Source organism: Coregonus lavaretus (genome assembly GCF_964263955.1).
Source record: "Coregonus lavaretus genome assembly, chromosome: 6".
Taxonomy (NCBI): Eukaryota; Metazoa; Chordata; class Actinopteri; order Salmoniformes; family Salmonidae; genus Coregonus; species Coregonus lavaretus.
In genome coordinates, this window is record NC_139993.1 from 34,701,175 (window position 1) to 34,713,570 (window position 12,396).

The following is a 12,396-nucleotide window of genomic DNA, read 5'->3' on the forward strand; positions in this document are numbered from 1 at the left end:
CCAAGCGGACTGTCATGTGCCTTTTACTGAGGAGTGGCTTCCATCTGACCACTCTACCATAAAGGCCTGATTTGTGGAGTGCTGCAGAGATGGTTGTCCTTCTGGAAGGTTCTCCCATCTCCACAGAGGAACTCTGGAGCTCTGTCAGAGTGACCATCAGGTTCTTGGTCACCTCCCTGACCAAGGCCCTTCTCTCCCGATTGCTCAGTTTGGCTGGGCAGCCAGCTCTAGGAAGAGTCTTGATGCTTCCAAACTTCTTCCATTTAAGAATGATGGAGGCCACTGTGTTCTTGGGGACCTTCAATGCTGCAGACATTTTTTGGTACCCTTCCCCAGAAGATCTGTGCCTCGACACAATCCTGTCTCAGAGCTCTACGGACAATTCCTTCGACCTCATTGCTTGGCTTTTGCTCTGACGTGCAGTGTCAACTGTGGGACCTTATATAGACAGGTGTGTGCCTTTCTAAATCATGTCCAAACAATTGAATTGACCACAGGTGGACTCCAATCAAGTTGTAGAAACAAGGATGATCAATGGAAACAGGATGCACCTGAGCTTAATTTCGAGTCTCATAGCAAAGGGTCTGAATACTTATGTAAATAAGTTATTTCTGTTTTTAATTTTTTTAAACCTGTTTTTGCTTTGTCATTGTGGGGTATTGTGTGTAGATTGATGAGGATTTTAAAAAATGTAATCCATTTTAGAATAAGGCTGTAATGTAACAAAATGTTGAAAAACGGACGTGGTCTGAATACTTTCCAAATGCACTGTATCTATCAATCTGTGCCCTTATTTTCAAGGCATTGGAAAAGCTCCCTGGTGTTTGTGGTTGAATCTGTGCTTGAAATGTACTACTGGACTGAGGTACCTTACATATAATTGTGTGTGTGAGGTACAGAGATGGGTTAGTCATTAAAAAATCGTGTTAACCTCTATTATTAAACGCAGAGTCCATGCAACTTATTATGTGATTTGTTTAGCAAATTTCTTATTTTTAATTTAATTTTTTAGTCATTTTAGCAGACGCTCTTATCCAGAGCAACTTAAAGTTAGTGAGTGCATACATTTTTCATACTGGCCCCCCGGTGGGAATTGAACCCACAACCCTGGCGTTGCAAGCACCATGCTCTTTCAACTGAGCTACTCCTGAACTTATTTAGGCTTGCCTTAACAAATTGGGTGAATACATATATAACCAAGACGTTCTAGTTATTTTATTTGTATTTCTTTGACATTATGGAACATGTTGTGTAGATAAATGACAAAAAAAAATCATTTAAATTCCACTTCCTCACACACCAAAATTTGAAGAAATCCAAGGGGGTGAATACTTATGATAGGCACTGTATAGCCTTTATACTGTGCATAAATAATGGTTATTTGGGGGGTGTATTGTGTGTGCTTCAGGCTTAGATACAGGTACAGTAGTTCATTCCCATTGCATGTACAATTCCTTTTGAAATTATGCATTTTTTTATGGTGCATTTTTTCACCGCTAGAGAACATTGAAACACTGTTTGTATGGACTAAATTCATTTTAGAGGATGCCAGTGGCTTAGCTGTGGCGCAAATATGTAACGTGGAATCTGGTCTAGCGGCTGTTTTTAAATGCATTTTATTTATGCTTACATTTTTACACTTTCATTCAGCGCTGCAAAAATCTTAACTTGCACCAAACATAGCCAACAGAGAATGTTCAAACATAAATAGAAAGGCACAAATTATATGGTTAGGATCCATAAAAAAAAAAAATCTATTCAAAATAGAATATTTATGACAACAGTTTCCAGTAAAACACTGAAATACTGTATTTCCAATGCTTACAGCAAATATTTGTTCATTGTGTACTGAATAGTTAAAATTCTCTGTGTTTGTTATTTTTGTTCTCAAGTTGCTTTTCCGTGGACAGCAAAATGTTTGTTTCCGAAAGAGAGCATCTTTGACCTTTTGGTTTTATAATAAAACCACTAAACTTGGGCACTCAGTATTGAACCTGTTGCCCCTGGTGCAGTCATGACTACATCCCTGTCCGTCTCTGTCTCTAAGCTGAGACATGACACTATGGTCTTGACATGACACTATGGTCTTGACATGACACTATGGTCTTGACATGACACTATGGTCACTGTGGTCCACAGAAATCCCAATCAGATGTCCTGCCCATAGTGTGTGTCTATTCTGGCTCAATCCAAAATATCCACGCAATTTAATTATCTCCTGTTAAAATTAGCCAGATATTTCCTCACCTCTGCTTTGCAAATGTCCAGCCAGGGAGTCATTGAAAATAACAAAGCGCATAAACTGTCTGACCCTGCTGTGTCACATTGATTTTTAAATAAACATGGGGTGAAATATTGATTTTTCAACCATACATCAGTGTCACGTCTCCTCCCGTTGCTCCTATCCGGCGCTCTGATTCGCCGGTCTACTGAGCCACCGGTCTGAGCACACAACCTCGGCAACACCGGAATGGAAACCCAATGCACCCTAATTACCTCCAGCGCACCTGCACCTCATCATCTCATCACCACCACGATATAGCCCTGGACTGTTCAGTGTTGTGTTGTGTGTGATTGTTAGTGTCATGTCGTGTACTCGCTCTTTGTTGTGCTCTTGCTCAGTGTTAAGTAAACCTTTACATTGTTAATTCCTGCGTCTGCGTCCTGCCTTTTCGTATCCTCAGTACTCGTCACAATCAGTCTTGCAAATTGATACTTTATTGGCCCACTGCATTGCTTTTAGAAGATTTCACACAAACCTTAATGTGTGATAAATTCAGCAATTCATTCATTGTTAGTGAGTGGCGCAGTGGTCTAAGGCACTGCATCACAGTGCTAACTGTGCCACTAGAGATCCTGGTTCGAATCCAGTCTCTGTCGCAGCCGGCCGCGACCGGGAGACTCATGGGCGGCGCACAATTGGCCCAGCGTCGTCCAGGGTAGGGGAGGGAATGGCCGGCAGGGATGTAGCTCAGTTGATAGAGCATGGCGTTTGCAACGCCAGGGTTGTAGGTTTGATTCCCACGGGGGGCCAGTATAAAACAACAAAAAAATGTATTCACTAACTGTAAGTTGCTCTGGATAAGAGTGTCTGCTAAATGACTAAAATGTAAAAATTTTAACTTCATGCGTCACGAGTGTATTTGAAGCACTTCCTTTTTTATAATAATCTGCATTTTATGTCAAGGTTTGTTTAGTCAATAACTGTTCACGTCTGCATGTTTGCCTTGGCTTGGGGGGGCTTTATGTATTGGGTTATGCAAATAGGATTCCTACCTTCTATTTTGGGGCCTGGTTTCTCATCTTGCCATTGAGCTGAAATGACTGGCAAGAGCATCAACAACTAATACCGAAAAACACTGCTTTTATGCTTATTTCCAGCTAATATTCTATGGTAGTTGTAGCATACTGTAGCGTTCATCTAAGAGTATGGTTCTCTGTTCACAGTTATAGGCCTTAAAGGGGAAACGTATCCTTTCTCCTTCTGCAAAGGGTGAACATTAGCAAGTTTCCATTTAATTTATTTCATGGAATGTGGAATGACACAGTTGTTATTGTCATGTACATATACAGCAATGATCCGTGTTCATGAGTAAGTTCCCATTTAACATTGACTGGAATTGCTATAATTAAAGCCAGTGTGTTAGTGAGAAGTATCACGCCTATGTATCAAGTCCCCCACTCACTCATGTGAAGTAGTGCTACAGCGTTGACTGGTAATGGCAAAACTGTTTGTTGTTGGTGTTCTTCACCATGTGTTGTCCCAGTGAGACACTCAGCAATTAGTCTGTCTCTGGGGACAGCCAGGATGTCTTTGGGAGAGAGGGCCTGACTGTGCTAGAGGCCTGCTCTGTTAGTGTGTATGGTCTCGTTTCCACTGTCTGGCCTCCGGGAAGGTGTCAGAGGAAGCTGCACTCTGTCCCTAGGAGCTCGAGACCCCGGGGCAACTGTGTGTGCGTGCAGTTATTGCACTATTACAGGACACAAAATACTTGTGTTATTTTCTAATCTATAGACTACCACAGGCCTTTTCCTGGTCTTGAGTACCATGGTCTCTTGAGTGTCAAAAAGTGATTGGATTCCATCCCATAGTGTGTGTACAAAGATAATTGGAAATTAAAACCATAACATTTGCTCTACATCCCAAGGCAATGTACATTCTCAATGACACTCCAATGGTTTTACAGAGAGTGAAACTCAGGTACATTGCTCTCTAACTTGACTGTTATGAGACTGTTTGAGACCTCGAGTGGCGGTTGTCATACGGACTGCATTTTCCAAAATTAGCTGGCATTAGGCATGTGCAGGTTTACTGGGTGTGTTGTTGGTGGTTTGAGAGGGGGGGGGCTTGGTCTGTGGTGTGTAATTCTGAGAGAAAGGAACTTTCTGTAAACCCCAATGTGATAAAGATCTCCTACTTCCCTCTACTGTCTTCATTTACATCTGAGGCGAGATGCTCTCTTCTGCAGAAGAAAATGTAGTCATGTACAGTTTCCCTCTCAGTTGCAGAAAACTATAGTATTTTTTATTCAGTACAATGCAAGGTGATGCAATCATAATTGGTGCAGTCATTTGGAGTGTTCTTGGTGGACCTCTAGTTTGTGCAATCCAATAGCTGAGCAGTTACAACTATTTTGGCCCAGTATCTGTTACTAGGTCGCTGCACTATAGATTTATGAGACTTGTCTACTTTCCAATTCTGCCAGTCTTAATAAAGCACTATTATTCAGAGAAGTTTCAGTAATCGAAAATTGAGTGGATGGATCATTTTCAACACATTGATTGATTCTGTTCTATTTTACAGTTTGAGGTGTAAGTGTCTTGTCTTAGAGGCTAAGTCCAGTGGATACTTTATAAGGTAATGATAGGGGCACAGAGGTGGATTCCTCAGAAATGCCCTGAATGCCTGTGTGCAAGCGTGGGCGAGGGGGCAGTGGGCACTCTGGGGGTCGTGGGAACACCGGCACCATATCCGGTCACTCACCATTTGGATGTGGCTTCTAAATATAGAGGTCATACATGTCCAATATGAGAGGGAAATTAGGGGAATACTCCTCTGGGCTTTGCATCAGTAGAGACAGTACAGTACAGTCAGCTACTGCCAGCTGGGGATAGGGACGCAGAGAGTTGTAGTAGACCTAACTTTCTGATCTCAACAATGTACTTATCTTACGTGTAAAGTTTTTATGATATATTGTGGAGACATATTGTTATCATACTTGGCAGTAAGCAGAAGTGCAATGTAATTTATAAATGTGACATTCTTGATCTTGAGCTGTATATTGTATTGTTTACAACACAATCAAATACAGTGCCTTCAAAAAGTATTCACACCCCTTAACCTTTTCCACATTTTATTGTGTTAAAGCCTGAATTTGTGTCACTTGCCTAAAAACAATACCCCATAATATCAAATTTTGTTTTTAGAAATGTTTACAAATTAATTTAAAATGAAAAGCTGAAATTCTTTGAGTCAATAAGTATTCAACACTTTGTTATGGCAAGGTAAGTTAAGTAGTACACATGTGCTTAACAAGTCCCATAATAAATTGCATGGACTCACTCTGTGTGCAATAATAGTGTTTAACATGATTTTTGAATGACTACCTCATCTCTGTACCCCACACATACAATTATCTGTAAGGTCCAACAGTCGAGCAGTGAATTTCAAACACAGATTTAACCACAAAGACCAGGGAGGTTTCCCAATGCCTCACAAAGAAGATAAAACAAAAATAAAAAAATAAAAAGCAGACATTGAATATCCCTTTTGAGCATGGTGAAGTTATTAATTACACTTTGGGTGGTGTATCAATGCACCCAGTCACTACAAAGATACAGGCGTCCTTCCTAACTCAGTTGCCGGAGAGGAAGGAAACCGCTCAGGGATTTTACCATGAGGCCAATGGTGATTTTAAAATAGTTACAGAGTTTAATGGCTGTGATAGGAGAAAACTGAGGATGGATCAATAACATTGTAGTTACTTCACAATACTAACCTAAATGAAAAGAAGGAAGCCTGTACAGCCTGTTTTCAATAAGGCACTAAAGTAAAACTACAAAAAAATGAGTACCACTCTTCATATTTTCAAGCATGGTGGTGGCTGCATCATGTTATGGGTATGCTTGTCATCGGCAAAGACTAGGGAGTTTTTTAGGATAAAAAGAAACAGAATAGAGCACAGGCAAAATCCTATAGGAAAACCTGGTTCAGTCTGCTTTCAAACAGACACTGGGAGACAAATTCACCTTTCAGCAGGACAATAACCTAAAACACAAGGCCAAATCTGTAAGGAGTTGCTTACCAAGACGACATTGAATGTTCCTGAGTGGCCTAGTTACAGTTTTGACTTAAATCTGCTTGTAAATCTATGGCAAGACTTGAAAATGGCTGTCTAGCAATGATAAACAACCAACTTGACAGAGCTTGAAGAATTATTTTAATAATAATGTGCAAATATTATGCAATCCAGGTTTGCAAAGCTCCTAGAGACTTACCCAGAAAGACTCACCGCTGTAATCGCTGCCAAAGGTGATTCTAAGATATATTAGTGTATATATATATATATATTTTTTTTTATGTTAGAATTTCTCTTACAGTTTGACATTACAGAGTATTTTGTGTAAATCGTTGACAAAAATTACAATTAAATCCATTTTAATCCCACTTTGTAACACAACAAAATGTGGAAAAAGTCAAGGGGTGTGAATACTTTCTGAAAGCACTGTACAAACATTCACTTATTTTCACTTGAAACAAAACTTTAGATCACTAGTCTTCTCAATCCCAACTGTCATTTTCAGCCCTACCACTCAGTGGGCTGCCCTTGGTGAACTCTATTACGTCCACATGACCAGGCCTGCCCGTATCTCTCTACCATATTCTTTTCTGAAATGAACATGGGAGAAGAGGGGGTGGTGTAGAACTTTCCCTTTTCTAAAACACACTATTTTTCTTCCGCTGGTTTCACCAGGGCCTGTTGTACCTTACAAGCTGTCTGGTGTATATTTGTAACCCTGCTAGCTCTGATCCGGGGTTAACGCAGACTGAGGGGGTGTCAGCGCGGGCCTGCTCTAACTTTATCCCCCATCGCCTCATCAGGGTATAAATAAACAGGCTGCCATGACAAGGGGGAAGGGTGGGACTTACGTCGCTTAAACAAAACAGATGCCATTTTCCCATCAGAATTGTCTCAAGGTTAAGACCCATACTGTACAGTGGTTGGTGCTCTTATTTTGATAAGGTTGAGTGACACCACTGTGTATGGGCCTAACCGTTACACTGTTTATGAAGTGGTCAGGGGTCTCAACCATATGGTTTGCTTATGTAATGGGATGTTGATGTTGCCATGAGATCTACATGAGAGTATTTATCTCAGTGGGATATCCTGATGAAATAAAGTTAACGTAAATAATCGTTTTCATTACTAGGATGACATTTACGTGCTGTGCTGAAAAGGTGATGAGTTCAAATGATCAAGTTTTTATTTATTTTTAAGATCTCTTTTCACAGTGTTAAGCCACCTGTCAGACACGCAGACCGTAAACACAATGGGAAGGAAAAAAATACAAATCTCTCGTATCCTGGACCAGCGGAATCGACAGGTACAACTCTTTAATTATTCTCGATCACGTTTGATTGATTGTTACATTTGACAAGGTATAGTTAAACAGTCACAGACAAAATAATACACGAACCAATATATTTCTGTTCCCAGGTGACGTTCACCAAGCGTAAGTTTGGCCTGATGAAGAAGGCGTATGAGCTGAGCGTGCTGTGCGACTGTGAGATCGCCCTCATCATCTTCAACAGCACCAACCGTCTGTTCCAGTACGCCAGCACCGACATGGACAAGGTCCTGCTCAAGTATACAGAGTACAGCGAGCCTCACGAAAGCAGGACCAACACAGACATACTGGAGGTATAAATATATTACTAGCTCCACACATTACTCAACAGGTTCTCCTATATGTATAGTAATTTGTTGCATAATTATATCCAAGGTTCCAATGACATTCATTCCCAAAAAAGACACACTGTTGAGAGTGCTTTGACATTTGAATGTGTACATTTATGAAATGCTTACCTGGGCACCCCCATAAAGCATTGAAAAAACAATGTTGGTACAGCCCACTTCTGTATTGTTAGGACATCCCCAAGAGTCAATAGTTTAAACGTGCTGTAGTATGAAGTATCCTTGAGGTAATGTTTGTGTGCTGCTCTTTTCTCTGTCCTGCTGCTGTAGACTCTGCGGAGGAAGGGACTGGGCCTGGGCCTGGACGGGACAGAGCTGCTGGACACTGAGGAGCCCATGCAGTTGGCAGCAGAGAAGTACGGCCCACTCAGCGAGGGCATGGACCTCTCCCTGGCCCGCCAGCGCTACTATGTTAGTACTCACACTGGTCTTATCAGACACATGCTGTCTGAGCCAAAGGCTGTACATGAACTAAAGATGTTTCATTGATTTATTTTATTCTGTGAAGAATGCCTCAGTTTGAAAAAAGGATTCTATTGAACGGTCAAACCATTCATTTGACTCAGTGAGCACATTTTGTACTCATAGAGACACTTTAGCTCTGCAATGCAGCTGCAATAGACCTAACTTTCAAATCTTAACTCAAACAGACACTCTCTCATATTTCTCCTCAGGCCCCCTCCTTACACTCACCAGAGGCCCAATTCCTGGCGTCTGCCGGCTGTGAGAATGGATACCCTAACTCGTCCAACTCCAGCCCGAGCTCCCACAGACCCCCGGCCTTCAAGCCCCTAGGCGCTAGACCAGGCTCAGCCAGCTCTGCAGGGCCCCACTGCCATGCTGCCTTCATGTCCCCACACTCAGGTGACCTGGCCCCCTAGTTCCTCTTTGCAAACATTCCTAGAGGGTTAGAGGTACCATTCTTGACATGATTTGCCTACAGAATGGATGGCATGGACGAGTGTCCACGAGTGTGAGGCCACCTCAGTGCTGTGCAGCCGGCTGTGCACACAGGAAGTGAGTGTGTGTGTGTGTGTGTGTGCTGTGTGAAACAGTCCCCCCCACAAGTGAAACAGCGTCTGGCGGCTGATCTGTGGTTTCTGAGCAGTGAGTGTTTTGCACCTGCTGGTCATCTCAGCTCAGCTCAACCCCTCACTCTTCACACCCTATAGTTATTTGTAGACATGCGTAGGGATGCCACTCAATGGTGTGCAATCGCAACCAAGCTTTGTAGTTAATTAACTCAGCATTTTGAAAGACTATACACTACAGTATGATGCTTGTAATTTGCCCTTTTTATCAATACAGACCAGAGCTAAATGTATGGGGAAAATACGTATTATGCTTACTAAGTTAATGTGTGAATACATTTTTTGTTATCAGGTTGACATTAATAATGTAGGTTTTGGTAGTCTGAAGTAATCTGAAGTGGCAGAGGTCTATTAGAGATACAGTTCCAAAGTTCGATCCTAAAAAATTACTTTTACAGGCGGAGTGAGTGACAGAGATTGAGAGAGAGTGATTGAGTGTTCTGTCGGTGAGTGAAACATCTTGTTCTCACTTCCTATTTGTTTTCTCTCTGTTCAGGTATTGGCAACTCTATGTTCTCCCATGGCAACCTGAGCCGGGCCTTGGAGATGAAGACTCCTCCCCCTTTGAACCTGGGCAGTGAGAACCGGCGGACAGAGAGCCAACCTGGCATGGGTGGCACACGTGCCAACTTTAACAGTTCTGTAAGTATCTCTTAAATCCTACTTCTCAGTCATAACGCGAGGTTAGCATGAGGTACTGCAGTACTGCAGGCTATATAGTTCCACTACCACTCATGGTCATTATGAAGGACCAATCAAAGAGCAGGGTTATGACGATGTCATTATGATGAACCAATCAGAGAGCAGGGTTATGACGATGATATTACAAAGGGACCAATCAGAGATTAGGGTTATGACAATGTTATTACGAAATACCCAATCAGAGAGCAGGGCTATGACGATGTCATTATGATGGACCAATCAGAGAGCAGGGTCATAACAATTTCATTATAATAATGTCATTATGAAGGACCAATCAGAGGACAGGGTTATGACAATGTCATTACAAAGGGACCAATCAGAGAGCAGGATTATGACGATGCCATTACGAAAGGACAATCAGAGGACCAACCACACTCACACTTGTACTCAGTCTCACTCTCATTGTATTGTTTTGTAAATAGCTTTTTAACAGTGATAATGAAGAGATTAGGCATATTTACTTTGGATGGTGCCCACATTGACCGTGTCCACGCTTATAAATATCTGGGCATTTGGATAGACGGAAAGCTATCTTTTAAAAAGCATATTGATGAGTTAGTTAAGAAGTAGAGAATTAAAATGGGCTTCTTCTATAGGAATATGTCATGCATCTCGTTAAATAGCAGAAAGCAGGTCATTCAGTCAACGTTCCTACCGGTTTTAGACTATGGCGACATCATCTATATGAATGCAGCTGACACTATATTAAAGCCGTTAGATGCAGTTTATCATAGCGCACTGCGCTTTATTACAGGCGACAGGTTCAGTACACATCACTGAATTCTTTACCAAAAAGTAGGCTGGCCCTCTTTGAAGTTGTGGAGGTCAATTTATTGCTCTCTTTTTATTTATAAAGCTCTCTTACAAAAACGTCCCCCGTACCTAACATCATTAATAACCTTTAGAGGTATGAGTTACCATACACAGTCTCAGGGATGGCTATCTGGAGATCCCTTCGGTCTCTTGGGCAGTTCAAATAGTTAATTGGGGACATCTTTGCTGAGGAATGTGATTGTTTCTCTTGAGTGTGTTTTTTTGTTGTAATCTTGTATATTTGTATTATGTGGTATTTGTAAAGTGTGTATTTGTAGGGCTCCCTTATAAAAGAGACCTTGGTCTCAATGGGACTCCCTGCTAAGATATAGAAAAAAGAACTCTCTCCATGTAATGTTCAGAGAGGCCTACTGTACCCGGGCATGCACCCAGGGAACCACATGCTGGCCATGGGGAAGGCAGGTCTGCTGAGCCATAGTCTGGGGGGCTACGGCCTCGCCTCTGCTGGACCATCTGGTAAGACTACATCTCTGCTCCTCTTAAATCTTCACCTGCTTCTTAGTTAGTGATATACAATAATTCTCCTCTTCCCTCCCAGACTACAGCCACCCAGGTTTCTCCCATGCTGTGAGTCTACAGCGTGGGACAGTGAACCCCTGGCAGACAGCACAACCGCAGGAGCAGCATGTACCTCACCTCAGCCAAGTGTAAGTCCACTGATATACGCCTTACTCAATTACTCAGTGTTGAACTTTGCACAACGATGGACCTGATAGTGTTGTGAAGTGTCTTCTAGTGGCCTCTATAGGAAAAATAGCATGTGAGGATTCATTTCATACTCTATATCATACATATACCATTCTCTTTTCTCTGTCCACTTGCTGTGTACCGGGATGTCCAGCGGAGGGTGCTCTTTCCCTTCTCAGTCCTCCACCCCCACCCCTCCTCCTCACCCCTCCATCAACCTCAGCATCAAATCGGAGCGCTCCTCCCCGGAGCACATCTGCTCCCCGACCTCTCCACCCCTGCACCACTTGAGGCAGCACTCTCCAATGAGCACCCCCAATTCCGCTCGCCACACCCCCCATGAGCCCTACCCAGCCAATGAGAGAGAGGGTTTCCCCAAAGGAGGTGTTCCCTACCCGGCTCAGCACGGGGCAGAGGAGAAAGGGGGGCTGCCCCTGAGGCAATTAGAAATCAGCGATGGATGGCAGAGATAGCTGGCAGCGACTACCACACACAAAAAGCCTGCCACATGGTTTCCCACACACAGAGAGAGGAGAATGGGGAGATGGGGTTCACTCGTTCACATCATCCCAGAGGAAAGAAAGACCACCCTTAGAGCTGGGCTGAACTATCCATTGTGGGCAATGAGCATGTGGCACTGCCTCTCTGATCTCGATACAGTGAGGAGATAGAGTGGTTTGTTGTCGTTGGGTTTGGTTGGTTTGTCTGTGTGTTGATTCAGAGGGGTGTCAAACCACACATCAATGTGGTTCTCTCCTCCTGCTTGAGCTACAGCCCAGTGCAGAGGGTGAGAGCATCAGTCATTTAGCCATGTAGCTTAGAGCACAGTGTTTCAGAGTAATACTTCACATTCAGGTCCCCAGTTACTGTACATATATAACTTTAATGCTTAGTTTAGCCTTCAGCCCAAAATCAATGAAGTGGTCAGCTCACAGGAGACCAATTAGGGAGCAGCAAGGTTCTACTCATCTATCATGGTCCCAATGGGCAGGGCCTCGTGATAGTGAGTGGGAAGTTGATCACAGAAAAACAAAAATGTAATCTGCACTTTTTTAAGTCTCTCTCAGGGATTTAGATAATTGGTTCCATTGTAAAGGTTTAGTGTT

The 12,396-nt window shown here is 42.7% G+C and overlaps 1 protein-coding gene across 1 annotated transcript; it reads left to right on the forward strand.

Moving 5' to 3' along the window:
• Positions 1 to 7,542: 7,542 nt before the first annotated feature.
• Positions 7,543 to 11,763, forward strand: LOC311130431 (myocyte-specific enhancer factor 2B-like; the record flags this gene model as incomplete). The annotated part of the gene is made up of 8 exons (XM_084163154.1): positions 7,543 to 7,605; positions 7,719 to 7,922; positions 8,247 to 8,387; positions 8,651 to 8,840; positions 9,564 to 9,709; positions 10,945 to 11,059; positions 11,142 to 11,250; positions 11,445 to 11,763. The coding sequence occupies exons 1-8, from the start codon at positions 7,552 to 7,554 to the stop codon at positions 11,761 to 11,763; spliced, it is 1,278 nt and encodes a 425-aa protein (XP_084019280.1). The 5' UTR covers positions 7,543 to 7,551.
• Between the last annotated feature and the right edge of the window lie 633 nt (positions 11,764 to 12,396).